The 16,790-nt window shown below is 37.8% G+C and overlaps 1 protein-coding gene across 2 annotated transcripts; it reads right to left on the reverse strand.

The window, feature by feature from the left end:
- Positions 1-1,015: 1,015 nt before the first annotated feature.
- On the reverse strand, positions 1,016-12,892 carry LOC130216987 (cytochrome P450 2B4-like). Of its 2 annotated transcripts, none has more exons than XM_056448950.1 (9): positions 12,692-12,892; positions 12,460-12,613; positions 12,000-12,161; positions 7,913-8,064; positions 5,643-5,816; positions 5,399-5,540; positions 4,157-4,341; positions 1,280-1,421; positions 1,016-1,197 (listed from the first exon to the last, which is right to left on the reverse strand). In XM_056448950.1, the coding sequence occupies exons 1-9, from the start codon at positions 12,884-12,886 to the stop codon at positions 1,016-1,018; spliced, it is 1,488 nt and encodes a 495-aa protein (XP_056304925.1). In that variant the 5' UTR covers positions 12,887-12,892. The 2 variants fall into 2 exon arrangements, with proteins under 2 accessions (XP_056304925.1, XP_056304924.1); XM_056448949.1 differs by having other exon boundaries at positions 7,913-8,073; positions 12,009-12,161; positions 12,692-12,886.
- Between the last annotated feature and the right edge of the window lie 3,898 nt (positions 12,893-16,790).

The raw sequence follows: 16,790 nt of genomic DNA on the forward strand, positions 1-16,790 counted from the left end.
AGTAAGAGAACCATACCTGCCACCGCTCCCATTTTTCCTAGAAGTCTCCTGTTTTTCTTATTTATCCAGGAAATCACCCATAATTTGCATGCTACCTTGCATACGAATGTATCAACTTTGCTATAGTCTACTCCTCACTTAGCTTTTTTTACAGTCTATAAACCAGGAATTGAACCTGCAACCTTTCAATTACACATCCAGCTCCCTAAACATTAAGGATGAATTATACTTCTGCGTTGAGTGATCGCCGCAACCCACGGCACATACTTTGCATGCATTTAAACTTCTGCATTCTGTTTGTGTTGCTCTGCAATAGCACTTCCGAAATACTAGCTGGCAGTGAGTTATGTTCCTTTGTGTCATGTTTCTTTGCCGTTGTTTTGTTTACATAGGAAATACCTGTAATGGTACACTCTCAGAAAAAAATAGCACAATGTTGTACCAAAGAAGGTACAAACCCTTGTCACTGGGGCAGTACCTTAGGACAAAGAAACACATTTGTACCATTGCAGTTTGTACCTTTAAGGACATTATTTGTTCCATGGGAAACCAAAATGTACCTTCGGTTTTTAAAACCTGCAGATACAATATTGTACCTTCATCAAAGGTACAAATCTGATCCATGTATGTACCATTGCAATGACAAGAAACTTTGTACCTTAACAGTGTCAAATGTGTTTCTTCAAAAACTATTTAAAGGCATATTGCTGTATCCAAAATGTGTCAATTTATTTTCCCAAACTCAATTCTAGAGGGCTGGTGTCATGCAGATTTTGGCTCCTACTTGTTTCAACACACCTACTAAAAAGTTTTATTATATATTGAAAGAGCTTGATTAGCTAGTTCATGCGTGTCTAATTGCGGTTGGAGCTAAAGTCTACTGGACACCGGCCCTTCAGGACTGAGTTTGGGCACTCCTGGTTTGGATGAACCAAAGTGGTCTTGGGTGTCGCCGGGATTTTGTTGTTATTGTTGGTCTTGATTGCATGATATCTGACAGGTTTCGGATCACTCTTCAGTCTCTGCTGTGGCAGACGACGTTAAAGGTCTGAGGACAGCGAACAAGACCCATAATCCCATCCATGTCTATAGGCTTTGCATCGGGCGGCCACGAGAATTGAATCCTCTGTAGGAGAGACGTGATGAACAAGAAGAGCTCCGTCCTCGCCAGCATCTCACCCAGACAGGACCTCGGCCCTGGTAAAACACACACAAATCAGTCCAGCAACGATGGCTTGTGCTTAAATCTGTTTATTAATTTGACAAACAGCTGACTCACCCAGAGAAAACGCAATGAAGGACTCCGGCTTGCTGAAGTGCCCATCCTCATCCAAAAAATTCTCTGGATTAAAGGTGTCGGGATGCTTCCAGTGATCCTTACTCTTGAAAATTGCCTCGAAGTTGATCATGATTGTAGTTCCCTATATGAGGAAAGTTTAGCAAAACTTTTATTAATTTATTTTACAAATCATGTCTCATATACTTACTTACATTTATATCAAAGTTGATATTTAGCCGCAGATAATTTTATGAGGTGAGTAGTTAGCCCAACGCTCAACCCTCAATCTGGAGGACTGGGACATACACTCATACACTACGAACAATTTAGCTTACCCAATTAACCTATATCGCATGTCTTTGAACTGTAGGGGAAACTGAAGAACCTGGAGGAAACCCAAGCCAACATGGAGAGAACATGCAATCTCCACACAGAAATGCCAACAGACCCAGCTGGGACTCAAACCAGCAACCTTCTTGCCGTGAGGCAACAGTGCTACCCACTGCACCAACCCCATGTCTCATACTGTATAATGGAAATACAAAAGTTTTAAAAGCGTGTGTGGAACAATTGGGTTATGTGTGCACCAGACTGTTTCAAATATTTCTAGACAATGGTTTTGTACTATTAGTCTGGAAAAAGTCAAGTTATTCCAGTACCTAAAATACCTCATGCAAAATTGTCAAATGATTTCCGTCCAATCACACTTGCGTCTGTTCTTTGAAAATGTATGGAATGCATAGTGCGTAAGGATTTGTCCTCTCAACTTCAGAGGCAAATTGATCCCCTGCAGTTTGCTTATAGGGCCAACCGAAGCACTGTGGATGCTTCTCTTACTCTCTTGAATAAAGTCCAACATCATCTAGATAGGCCAAATATGTATGTTAGAATATTCTTTAAAGATTTTTCAGCTGTTTTTAATACTGTTCAACCTAAACTTCTCTTAGAACGTCTTCATAATTTAGGAGTAAGTAGTTGGTTGATTGTATGGATCAGAGAATTTTTAAAAAACCGACCACAACGTGTCTGTGTTAATCATGTTATATCTAACTGCACTGTTTTAAATACAGGGGTACCTCAGGGATGTGTATTGTCCCTATTTTATTTTCTTTATACAGTTAAAGTCAGAATTATTAGCCCCCCTTTGATTTTTTTTTTTCTTTTTTAAATATTTCCCAAATTATGTTTAACAGAGCAAGGAAATTTTCACAGTATGTCTGATAATATTTGTTCTTCTGGAGAAAGTCTTATTTGTTTTATTTTGGATAGAATAAAAGCAGTTTTTAATTTTTTATTAACCATTTTAAGGTCAAAATTATTAGCCCCTTTAAGCTTTACAGCTATTTTTTTTGATAGTCCACAGAACAAACCACTGTTATACAATAACTTGCCTAATTACTCTAACCTGCCTAGTTAACCTAATTAACCTAGTTAAGCCTTTAAATGTCACTTTAAGCTGTATAGAAGTGTCTTGAAAAATATCTAGTCAAATATTATTTACTGTCATCATGGCAAAGATAAAATAAATCAGTTATTAGAGATGAGTTATTAAAACTATTATGATTATAAATGTGTTTAAAAAAATCTTCTCTCCGTTAAACAGACATTGGGGAAAAAAATAAACAGGGGGGCTAATAATTTACTTCAACTGCAGAGCAATAATGATGATAATCTCCCTCTTATAAAATACGCCAATGATCTGGCATTGGTTTCCTGTCAGGAATAAATGAATAGCTCCTCATATTTTAAATATATTAATAGTATCGCAGTTTGGTTTGGCAAAAGATCATTACATCTTAATATTGTAAAAACAAAAGGGCTATGTCTGGGGAGTCAAACAAGAGCAGTAGAGACTAGATTTTATAAACCATTCATCATAAATGGAAAAATAGTAGAGCAGGTCTCAGAGTTGAAGTATTTAGGCACAATTATTGACAAGAAACTGAATTTTAATAGTACTGTAGAGGCGGTTTATAAGAAGGCAAGTCAGCGCCTCGGTCTCCTGCGCAAGTTTAGAAGTTTAATGTTAGTACACAGACCTTAAACATGGCATGTAGACCACTGATCTAGAGAGTGTTCTCATATATAGTAATGTTTCATGGTTTGGTAACACAACACTTAAACAGAGGAAGAAATTATAGCAAATTATCAATCAGGCAAATAAGATAACTGGAAGATTTATCCTATTTGCCTGATTGTGGCAACCCTTGGTTAATAAAGCCAAAAGAAAATGAATGAATGAATATACACCAATAGGACACTGTTGTGGACACCATCTTGTGGTCAGATGTGAAAATGCATTCAGGACACTTATTCAGTACAACTCATTCATTCATTCATTTTCCTTCGGCTTAGTCTATGATTTATCAGGAGTCACCAAAGCGGAATGAACCACCAACTATTTCAACATTTGTTTTACACAGCGGCCCTCCCACCCAGGTGATTCCCAGAACTGGGTTTCTCACATTCACACACACGCTCTTACACTATGACCAATTTAGTTTCTTCAATTCACCTATAGCACATGTCTTTGGACTATGGGGAAACCAGTACACTCAGAGGAAACCCACACCAACTCAGGGAGAACATGCAAACTCCACACAGAAATGCCAACTGGCCCAGCCAGAACTCGAACCAGCGACCTTCTTCCACAGTAACAAGCATTTCTAAATACATTTATGCAAAATAATGTGTGTAAGATGCCTGAAACCTCATTTTTAATTCATTCATTCATTTAGATTTGATGAATGAACCAATTCATCAAAAAGATTTACATTTTGAAGAACTTAAACACAAACAACCCAGATGCATGTCAGGTTTTACCTGTGATCAATCATTTAAATAACTTCATTAATTCACACATGCTCCGTTTATTACCTGGGGAATGTTGTATCCATGTAGTTTTGTAGGCTGAATTGTTTCATGCACCACATTAGGTGCAATGTTTGCACAGCGCTGAATCTCGTGAACAGTGGCGTGTGTGTACGGCAGCCTGTCACGGTCATCCATACTGGGCAATCGGTCATAACCCAGGACTTGAATAATCTCCTCATGACATCGCTCTGTGTTGTGCAACAAATGGTTAGGCAAAAAAAGTTTAGGACCCAGAGAAAAACTAAAGATTCTCTTGATCTTTCCATATAGTTTCCATTTGCTTTTTTTTTTAAAGAACATTCACTGTAGCTTCTTTTTTTAGTAACCATAAACTAAACTTTCCAGAACAATGCATAGATTTTTTTTCAACAACTGAACTTAAAAAGAACCTAAAAAAGAATGTTCAGAAAACCTGTTCCAAACCTAGAGGGAACATTTTATCAGAATCAGAATCAGTTTTATTGCCAAGTGTGCTTCACACACACAAGGAATTTGTTTTGGCTACATTAGCTTCCAGTGTACATAAAGTGACAAGTGACAACACAAAATAAATCTGAAAAAAAATAAAAATAAATAAATAAAAAAATAATAATAATAATAAATAAAATAAAATAAAAATGATAACATTAAACAGATGCGGTTAGTCAAGAAACCTGGATGTTGAGTTGTATGTACAGATTGTTATAAATATACAGGTTATAAGGCGCTGTGTACAAGTGCTAATGTAGAAGGTATTGCATTGTATATTAATATAAGGTGCTGTGTACAAGTGCGTATGATAAAGTATTGCACATATTTATTGCACAGTAGGGGAATATTTAACTGTTCATAAGGTAGACAGCCTGAGGAAAGAAACTTTTCCTGTGTCTGGCTGTTTTTGTGCTTGGTGCTTGGTAACAGTTCGAACAGGTAGTGTGCTGGGTGTGAGGGGTCCAGAGTGATTTTGCGAGCCCAAATGTGAATGTGAATGTGAATAAAACTTCCCTGGCTAACCAGCAGAGAACATTGTGGGAATCAGAAACTGTTAGCTGGGGAAAACATTAGGGTAGGAACAAAAAAAATGTTTCTATTCTGAGGAAACACAGAGGTTGTGGTGGTAAAAAAACGGTCCAGCAGCAGATGAAGCATTTAAGCTAAAATGAGCTATCAGTATGTGTTTACGTTAAAAGGTTTAGAAAACAGTGGCAAAGCCTAAAGTACAAATTTAGTCATTAAAATTCATCTTGTCTACTGTTGCTTTAGTACCTTGTACATCTGGGTTTTGAATCAAGAAGAGGAGTCCCCATCTAATGGTGGTTTCTGTGGTGTCAGTTCCAGCCATAAACAGGTCAGCTGCTGTAATAACCAGGTTTTCCTCGTGAAACGTGGAGTCTTTGTTCAACTTTTGCTGTTCCAGATGAAAAAAAAAACATTAGCTACATTGTAGCTACAACTACAATATTTAGTTTGCGCATAAATACATATGGGAAGTAGTGAAGCATGATCTCACTTTCTCGATCTCCAGCAGATAGGCATCAATGAAGTCCCGTGGACTGCTCGGATCCAGAGTTTTTCTGTGTTCCACAACTTCATCTCTAATGAAATCCAATAAATCATTGACATTCATCTTGACCTTCTGGTGTGGACCAGGGAAATGCTTGATGAAGGGGACTAAGTTGAAAATCTAAGACAGATAAGCAATTATGAGGTAACAGGCCTGTTCCACATTATATTTATCCTACATTCAATGCTTATTAAATAATGTTCACAAATAAAAATACAAATGAATATTCATATGTACTTCAATATTAAGTAAATACTTTAAATTGATTTTAAGATCTATGATGTTGGGGACTAAATGTCTCTGGTAGGGTCTCCCAAGGCAAAAACTTCTTAAGTGACAGGCCAGACTAAGTGCGGTTAAAAAAAAAACCTTATGAGTCAAACAAAAATCGAGGATTGTGATATCACTCAGTATTGTGCAACTGGGGCCGCACCCTGGAGCCAGGTCTGGGGTTGGGTCTTGCATGCGAGCACATAGTGGCTGTGAGTTTTCCCCACAGAACCCAGCCAGGCACAATCTGAAGAATTGATGTGGGACCATCCACCTATGAACTTACAATCTGCAGGAGGACCTGTAGGAAGCCAGCGCAATGTGGATTGTGTGGTGGTCGAAGGTCAGAGCCACAATACGACCCAATCTTTAGACACAGAAACTGGCTCTAGGTACAGGCTAGACATAGTTGGGGATTCATTGTGCTTATGAGCAAACAGCAATACTGAGAACCCAGCCTTCTTGAAGTCCTTGGTAGTGGTGCTGGAAAGTGCTCTGACTAGGAACTTCTTCATTCAGCTAGAGGACTTTAATGACACCATGGGCATCAACAGTGATACCTGGAGAGGCGTGACAGGGAGAAACAGCCTCCTCAATCCGAATATATGTTCTGATGTTACATTTCAGTGGTTATCACAGTTTGTCTATAACAAATACTACAATTGAGCCTAATGGTGTCAGTGAATATGGCGGAGGTATGGCAGCAATATGAAGTGGTCCTTCACCAACATTATTTATACTGGATGTGGGGAGTGGGGAAGCAGTAGTAACTAAGGCAGTCTGCAAGATCTGCAGTGACGAGGTGGATGAGTTCCTTCCAGAGTACCTCAAGTCTCTTGATGTGGTGGAGCTGCCTTGCCTGACAGACCTCTACAATGTTGCATAGAGGGGACAGTGCCACTGGAATGGGCAACTGGGGTGGTGGTCCCCGTTTTAAAAAAAATATAGGGTGATCACACTCCTCAGCCTCCCTGGAAAAGTCTATGGGTATTGCAGAGAAGAATCTAGCCATTAGTAGAACCTCGGACTCAGGATGAATAATATGATTTTTGTCCAGGCTGTAGAACAATAGACCAGCTCTATACCTTCAATAGGGTGCTTGAGGGTTTATGAAATTTCACCCAACCAGTACACATGTGCTTTGTTTTGGGAAAGACATTCAACCGTGTCCCTCGTGGCACTCACTGAGGTGTGCTCTGTGAGTCTTGGGTCCAAGGCACTTTATTTGAATCGAGTAACAGTTTGGTAAGCAATTGCAATATATCAAACTTGTGTAAAATTTCAAAGTGCAGACTGGAGCTGACGGGGGATTGTTTGAGGACAACAGGATATAATCTCTGCTGTTTGCAGTTGATGTTGTCCTGCTAGCTTCATCTGACCTTTAGTATGTACGGGGGCTGTCAAGTGTGATGCAGCAGGGATGAGAATCAACACCTCCAAGGCCATGGTACTAGACCAAAAATCTGGCCTGCCATCTCCAGGTTGGATGAGGTGGAGAAATTAATGTATCTTTTGGTTTTGTTCACAAGTGAGGAAAGGACGGACATGAGATTGACAAGAACCTTACTGCAGTGGCAGCAGCAAAGTGGTCAATGTACCAGTCTGTTGTGGTGAAGAGGAGCTAAGTCAAAAGCCAAGCTGTCAATTTACCTCCCAATCTAAATTCCTATTCTTTCCTTTTATGACCCAAACCACAAGATCTTAGATACATGCAGCCGAAATGAGCCTCCTTTATAAGGAGGTATCACACAACCTTAGAGATAAGGTTAGGAGCTTGCCTGGGAATACTTTGGGATCCCCCAGAAGAGCTGGAGGAATTACGTGTCTTGGAAAGAAAAGTATGAGATTCCTGCTGCAACTGCTGCACCCAAAACCCAGCCCAGGATAAGCAAATAATGAATTATTTAAAATAAAATCCGACAAGAAAAGCCAAACATAAATCATACCCGTCCAGCAGTTGACCCTGCAATCATGATGCTCTCATTCAGCATTTTCAGAAGGTACTCAAAGCGTTTGTTATCATAGTCAAAACGATCCCCAAACATGATGGAGCAGATAATGTTGGAAACAGCATTCTGGATGGGATGATGGGGATTCACTGACTTGCCTACAAGAAAAAAAGCACAGGACGAGTCCTCCTGGTGAGGCAGAGTTCCTACACTTCCCAATACACATTTCTGCCATTTGTCTGACAATGAACATGTGCTTTCCACCATACACAATTCATCTACTTGTGATATCCTTTTATGTAACTTTGTTATTTTTGGTGTCATTTGACAGTTTATGACCTCAACTTAGTAGTGGTGAACTTAATACAGACATTGATGTATTTTAATGTACAATCAATGTATACCAAGGCAAGGCAAGTTTATTTATATAGCACATTTCATACACAGTTATGGAAGCCCGTTCCCGCCACTGAATTAAATTTTTTTTTAATTAATTAAAAAAATATATACAATAATAATAATAAAAAAATTAAGTCAGAATTCTGAGTTATAAAGTCAGAATTGCGAGTTATTAAGTCAGAATTGCGAGTTATTAAGTCAGAATTCTGAGTTATAAAGTCAGAATTGCGAGTTATTAAGTCAGAATTGCGAGTTATTAAGTCAGAATTCTGAGTTATAAAGTCAGAATTGCGAGTTATTAAGTCAGAATTGCGAGTTATTAAGTCAGAATTCTGAGTTATAAAGTCAGAATTGCGAGTTATTAAGTCAGAATTCTGAGTTATAAAGTCAGAATTGCGAGTTATTAAGTCAGAATTGCGAGTTATTAAGTCAGAATTGCGAGTTATTAAGTCAGAATTCTGAGTTATAAAGTCAGAATTGCGAGTTATTAAGTCAGAATTCTGAGTTATAAAGTCAGAATTGCGAGTTATTAAGTCAGAATTGCGAGTTATTAAGTCAGAATTGCGAGTTATTAAGTCAGAACTCTGAGTTATAAAGTCGCAATTCTGAGTTATTAAGTCAGAAATCTGAGTTATAAAGTCACAATTCTGAGCTATAAAGTCAGATTTCTGAGTTATAAAGTCGCAATTCTGAGTTACAAATGAGTTTCCTGTTATGCTGACTGGCCATGAATAGAGTTTTAAAGACGCATGCACATTAGCTCGTAATCACAACATAAAGCCTATATCTGACTTTTTATTGTTCATCACACTTTCAAAAAGGAAATATATAGTTGAACTAGGCTGTCTGTTTATTCGTATGGATTTGTTCTTTTTTAATTATTACCATTTGGTCTAAATAGCAATTATAAAGCATTAAACAGAGCGCCTGAAACTAGCTATAGGCTGTGTGATTCCTCCAAAAGTCTAAAATTAGGATTTCTATATTATTTATCTATTATATGTGTAACAATTATATGATTTACATTTTGTCGCAGCTGTTATTTGTTTCATATTGCAAGAGTGTCCTCGTGTGGTGTACTTGGGAGCTGCAGACATATCGTACATAGACATTATAAAGGGCTAAAACTAAAAGGGTTGTATTAGTTTATATTTCAGTTCAGTTAAAGTGTCAACCAAATACTGTGTATTCCTGGCCTTTTTTGGTAAACTGGGCTGCGAATCCATACCACATCACAAGCAGAGAACTTAAGGAAAAGTCTTTAACACCTCATTTATGGCCAAATCGCCATAACAGGAAACTCCTTTAAAACTCGCAATTCTGACTTTATATCTCGCAATTCTGACTTAATAACTCAGAATTCTGACTTCATAACTAGCAATTCTGATTTGATAACTCAGAATTCTGACTATAAAACTTGCAATTCTGACTTAAAAACTTGCAATTCTGACTTCATAACTCGCAATTCTGACTTAATAACTCACAATTCTGACTTTATAACTCAGTATTCTGACTTTATAACTCAGAATTCTGACTTAATAACTCAGAATTACGACTTTATAACGCAGTATTCCGACTATAACTCAGAATTCTGACTTAATAACTCAGAATTGCGACTTTATAACTCAGTTTTCTGACTTTATAACTCAGAATTCTGACTCAATAACTCGCAATTCTGACTTTATAACTCAGAATTCTGACTTAACTCAGAATTGTGACTTTATAACTCAGAATTCTGACTTAATAATTCGCAATTCTGACTTTATAACTCTGAATTCTGACTTAATAACTCAGAATTGCGACTTTATAACTCAGTATTCTGACTTTATAACTCAGAATTCTGACTTAATAATTCGCAATTCTGACTTTATAACTCTGAATTCTGACTTAATAACTCGCAATTCTGACTTTATAACTCAGAATTCTGACTCAATAACTCGCAATTCTGACTTTATAACTCAGAATTCTGACTCAATAACTCGCAATTCTGACTTTATAACTCTGAATTCTGACTTAATAACTCGCAATTCTGACTTTATAACTCAGAATTCTGACTTAATAACTCAGAATTGTGACTTTATAACCCAGTATTCTGACTTTACAACTCAGAATTCTGACTTTATAACTCAGAATTCTGACTTAATAACTCGCAATTCTGACTTTATAACTCAGTATTCTGACTTTATAACTCAGAATTGCGACTTTATAACTCGCAATTCTGACTTAATAACTCAGAATTCTGACATAATAACTCAGAATTGCGACTTTGTAACTCAGTATTCTGACTTTATAACTCGCAATTCTGACTTAACTCAGAATTCTGACATAATAACTCAGAATTGCGACTGTGTAACTCAGAATTCTATCTCTGAATTTATTTATTTATTTTTATTTATTTATTTATACATTTTTTACTTTATAATTTATTTACTTGGTATTTATTTATTAACTCAGATCTAACTCTAGAGTCACACCAAGATTCTTGACCTTATTTTTTGTTGTTTGACCTTTAGTGGCAAGGTGCGCATTCACCTTGAGATCCTCATCTCTGTTCCCAAACACAATCACTCCACTTTTTTCTTGTTTAACTGAAGAAAGTTTTGGCACATCCAATTGTTAATTTCATCAATGCATTGGCAGAGGGTGTCAATGGGGCTGTAGTCATTAAGCAGTAAGGCTAGGTAGATCTGAGTGTCATAAGCATAGCTGTAGTAGGAAATTTGGTTCTCTCATTATTTAGCTCAGAGGGAGCATATACAGGTTGAACAGGAGAAGTGCCAGAATCGAGCCTTGTGGGACTCCACATGTCATGGGTGTCCACCTTGACCTATGGTCACCTATACTGATATAGTAACCTCTCCCTTCAAAGTAAGATCTGAACCATTTGAGGACCGTCCCAGACAGCCCAATCCAGTTTTCCAGCTGATACAGAAGTATATTGTGATCGACAGTGTCAAATTTGGCACTGAGATCGAGCAGTACCAGCACTGTTTAGTTAGTTTGCCTGAATCTGTATTTAGGCTTATATCATTGATTATCTTTATAAGAGCGATCTCTGTACTGTGATGTGGTCTGAAACCAGATACCTGATACCACTGTCTAGCCTTGGCTTGAGGAGAATCCTGTATGCTAATGTACTTCTCCCCCTCTCTATCTCCTTTGGTTTCACAATACTAGATTTGGGGGTTGGAATTTCACTCATGTCTGACAATGCTTTGCTCAGGATACAAGAAAAGGCAACTTTCCTACATAGCAGTGCATTTTACAGTTAAGTTTCTCTACACATTATGTTTCATTCAACTGTATGTACTGCATGTAACGTGTAATTTAATGAAATAAACAACTTTAAAGTTTTAAGGCATTGAAATTCTTTCTCTTTATCAGTGATGATAACTTTAATGAAGTCAGATAAATAATTGTTTTATACACTGAATCCTTCAACTGCTCTCTCCTTCAATTAGTGGTTCAGAATTGCAGTGATAGCTTCCAGCCTAACAAAATTATAATACAATTGTAGGCGTTGACTATTTAAAATCTTCATAAATAAGCCTGCACCTTTAATTATCTTACATTATATACAACAAATGCTTCAGAACAAGTTGTTGGATTCTGTTTGACTTTTAAAAGTATATATGAGATTGTTTGCAACCTCCCACAATGCAATGTGCTCAAACAGAACATGAACATTTCTTACCTTTGCCTTTGAGCATTTCAGCAATCAGATATTGGCTCTCCTCTAACACACGATCTTCTATTGATTTCTTCCCCAGACCAAAGTTTCTGAGGGTGTGCAGAGCAAACCGTCTCTGCTGCCTCCAGGAGTGGTTGAATGTGACCATCATTATACCTAAAAAATTGAGATTCAGACCTTCTAATCTGCACATTTTTAACATAGTGACAAGCTTTCATTTAGCTTTCATCAAGCTTTTCATTAACTGTACACCCTTATAAAGTAAATGCAGGCATTTAAGACTCTATTAAGAACCTTTGACACCTATGAAACCATATTAGAGTAAGAAAAGTTAGATTTATGAACTGATTCTGATCTATTCACTGAAAGGTTCTTTGGGCAAACAAAATGGTTCTTCTTATGCATGTCTGTGAACCCTTCTATTGAAAGCTTTGCTAATAAAAGTGTTACAGACCGAGTACATTAGTAATCCAGTCTATAATAGGCAGAGGTGGTCTTCCAGAAAAAGCATCCTGAACCAGGGCTTCCTTAGCAAGCTGGATTGTATTGAGGATTAGTGCTGGCTTTCTCCCAAGATACATTGTGGTCATGTCTCCATATTGAGACAACTGTTCGAAAAACATTTACATCAAGTTCAATGCATGTGTAGCAGCATAGTACAATGAGAGAAAACAGCAAAGACTTACGGATCTTATGAAGCCCATTGGGTTCTTCAAGAAATGAGGTATGATTCCCACAAAAGGCAGAGGTGTTGGACCAGGTGGAATTCGACCTTTGTAGGAATGAATCCTGAAGATCTCAAACAGAACCATAAAAATCAAGCCTAGAAACAGAGTCAAGCCCACTGAGGCCAAGTCTAACTTCATGAAAGCCGCAAACATGATGAGAGAGACTGAGTTCAGGACAAACACAACAGCAGTAAAGGGTCAGGAGCTTTAAAACAGCAGTAGTAGAAGAGGGAGGAGACAGAGAGGCCTGCTGTTACGCATTTCAGCCCGTCTTCATCCCAACCCAAACACAACCCCGCATCTTATGAATGAAATCTGTTGATTTGCAGAATATTACCTCAAATAACCTTATTTGATTAAAACAATCATATTATATAATATTATTGCACTATATGGTAGCAGTAAATAACTATTATTTATCAAACTACCTTATAATTAATCTGACTCCATTAAAGTTGTTATTATCATTGAGAAATGAATGAGAAACAGCCTTAAATCAGGCAAAGTTGTGCATTTAGTTACATGTTTAAATATACAGACAGTAGAATGAAACACTAACAGTTTACAGAGAAATGTAACTGTAACATACGCATTGCTATGCAAAAAAGATACTGAAACTGCTTTTGTTACTGTGTGAGGTTATCAACTGGTATGCGGGAGAAGCAGGGTAAAGCCATGTGCCTTTTCTTTATACACCTTGAGCAAAGCATTGTCAAACATGAGTGAAGTACCAACCCCCAAAATCATCGTTGTGAAAACAAAGGTGGGGAGATGGGGAGGGGGAGAAGTATACAGTATTCTGCTCAAGCCAGCAGTCATACATTAGCATAGGAATCACGAGACTCAAAGTAAATAATATGTTATAATATGTTCTCAGCTTACAGATTTGATCAAAGTAACAAATGAAAAGTTCTGGTCTATTTGACAGACGCAAGTGTAGGAATGAAAATGATCATATGCATTTGTTTATATGGAAAAACATGTCTTTCACTAAAGAAGGTCCATACTGACTCCAAAGGCAGATACTGGTAAGATCAGGGCCTGGTGTGTGGACTTTGGGGGTTTTATGATGTGGTCACATGTTGATTGGTCAGTTTGAATGTCTCAGCATTTGGGCTTTAGTCACATGGTCAAGAAAGATACAAAATAGGTGGTAAAACGCTGCTCTGTCTCTTTTCCTGGTCTGGTTTCCTGCTCTGCTCCTCTCCTCCTCTGGAGTCTATCTTCTCTGACTCTACTGCAATGAGGCTAACTTCTGGGCCTGCTCTATTTGTCTCTTTCTCCCTCCCCCTGTGTCTCTCCTTCTACCTCTGGTAATTTTAATTTTACATTTAAACTGGGTACAATTTATCTCATATGTTTTTTCATTTCATATCTCATCATTTTATACAGTTATTCTGTAGTTAATTCAGTTGTAAACATAGAGAATTATTGTCATTAAATCATCTCATTTTCAAGTATTTGTGAATTACTTTTGATTTAACATCAACACTTAATTGCTCCATATTGCAATACAATACAATCACATAATATCAACGCTCTCCCACATTTTCAGCTATTAATACTGCCCTTATTTCCGTTTTTGGTATAAGATTGCAGAAGGATGGTTTGACTAGAATGTACTGTTTTTTACCATCAATACTGATAACTTTTTAGTCATTCAGCAGAACTACAGTTCGAACCACTGTGGTTTAAAACCCATTCCCACACAAGTTTATAATTATTGTTTTCTGCACAAATCTGTAGTTTTGATACTGATACTGACAGACAAATAGCAGTAGTAGTATGCATTTGGCTTATATGAAGTTCTTCTACACATTTCAAACATTTTTTTAAGAATTATGAATTAATTCAAAGTTCACAAGGGCTTTCAAGTTCTGCAAACAATGAATAAAAGAAAACTGGATAATTGCAAAATAATAAGGTATGCTGTAGAATGGGGGAGGGGGATCCTGGAGGGCTACTGTTCTGCAGAGTTTAGCTTCAACTCTGAAAAAAACCTGCCTGAATACTTAAAGTTGTCATGAAACTGAAGTTAAGATTGTCTTTTTTTACCACTCTTGTGACGTTGAGAAAATAGAGTGATCATGCATGATTTCATTCTTTGGAAACTGATTGGATTGTTGAAAGCAAGGGCGTAGAATTATCATGAACAGAGGGGACGTGTCCCCACCAATATAAACCAATTACTGAAATGTCCCTACCAATAATTTAACTGACTTTAAAATAAAGTAATGCTCCGTCAGCTCTTAACCTACACATGCACCAAGTTAAGTTCGCTACGAGTTCACCGTAATACTATTAACCACGGCTGTGCAATTAACCAAAATTCAGTTTTGATTTTGGCCTCCATGATTATAAAAAACAATAATCGGGATAAAATGATTAAATTGCGTCACAGACCTCTCTAAATTTCTCTACATTCATACCTCCTGAACACCCGTCTGCAGTAAAATCATGTAAATTGACTTTTGCAGCATGGGACGTGATTGTTATTTTTATTCATGAAATTAACAGATTGCATAGCTGATATAAAAAATTGGATGACTGAACAACTTCTTATAAACTTCTTTAACTTCAGATATAACTGCAGTCTTGCTTATTGGCCCCAAAAACCTCATACACAAAAACCTAGAGCACTGTTTAACCCTTGATGGATTCTTAGTTCAGTCCCCATCTTCAGTCAAAAATTTGGGGGTGATTTTTGATAGCAACCTGTCGTTTGAAGGCCAGATGTCAAGCATTTGTAAAACTGATTTTTTTTCCATTTTAAAAACATTGCCAAACTTTGACATATGCTACCAATATCTGATGCAGAAAAGCTTATTCATGCTTTCATGACCTCTCGATTAGATTACTGTAATGCGTTACTAGACGCTAGTTAAAAATGCAGTTGCTAGAGTGCTTTCTAGAACAAAGAAATATGATCATATTACTCCAGTTCTTTCATCATTGCATTGGCTCCCTATTAAATATCGAATAATTTTTTACAAATTTGACTGCCCACAAAACCCTGAACGGCTAAGCTCCCCAGTATTTGAGGGAGCTCCTGGTGTATTATAGCCCCTCATGTCCACTACGCGCAATTAACTCTGGACAATTGATTATTCCCAGAATATCAAAATCAACTGTAGGCGTAGATCTTTCTCATATCTGGCACCTAAACTCTGGAACAGCCTTCCTAGTACAGTTCGGTTGACAGACACACTCTGTCAGTGTAAAACTAGATTAAAGACACATCTCTTTGCATTAGCATACACACAAAAGACAAATGCTTTTGAAATCCAAATCCTCTAAAGAACTATTTAAAAGTCTGCATTATTTGGGGCAATCGGAGCCAGGGACACTTCCCAAAAGACATTATAATTTGAATGGCATCTGCGCTTATCTTAGTCTGTTTTTATTATTCCTGAGGTTTCCATAATCGTGGACCAGGCCGTATCCTGAGCAGCTGCTGTGGTGGTCATGGAGGAGTGGAGAGCATGAGGCTGATTTCTGAAAGCACCCAGTGACAGACGAGTCTTCGCATTGATCCTGAAGGGCCAGCCTGTACACCAGCCAGTGACCTACTCACACCTCCAGCTTCTCCATGAAGGACGCCCAGCGTTCTCCAGCCTCCGGCGTCTAGACTGCAGCTCTGCACAAGACGTTTGGCCAGAGGAGAAATGGTCATGCCCAACTGAGCCTGGTTTCCCTCAAGGTTTTTTTCTTTCATATTCGTCAATTGGTAAAGCTGGTTCCTTGCAGCTGTCGCCACTGGCTTGCATGGTTCGGGACTTGTGGAGCTGCGCATCAATTAATCAATTTTCCGCGTTTGGACTCTCAGCAGTGAAAATTGAATCACACTGAACTGAACTAAACTGAACTTCAACTCTGAAAACTGAACTGACAGTTTCAATTTACTAGAACTTCTATGTTAACCAGCCGTTCACCAGCCGTCCTAGTGAACTTCTACCGCTGCACAATAGAAAGCATCCTGACCAACTGCGTCACAGTCTGGTATGGAAGCTGCTCTGTTGCTGAGCGTAAGGCACTGCAGCAGGTGGTGAAAACTGCC

The sequence above is a fragment of the Danio aesculapii genome, chromosome 23, assembly GCF_903798145.1.
Source record: "Danio aesculapii chromosome 23, fDanAes4.1, whole genome shotgun sequence".
Classification (NCBI taxonomy): Eukaryota; Metazoa; Chordata; class Actinopteri; order Cypriniformes; family Danionidae; genus Danio; species Danio aesculapii.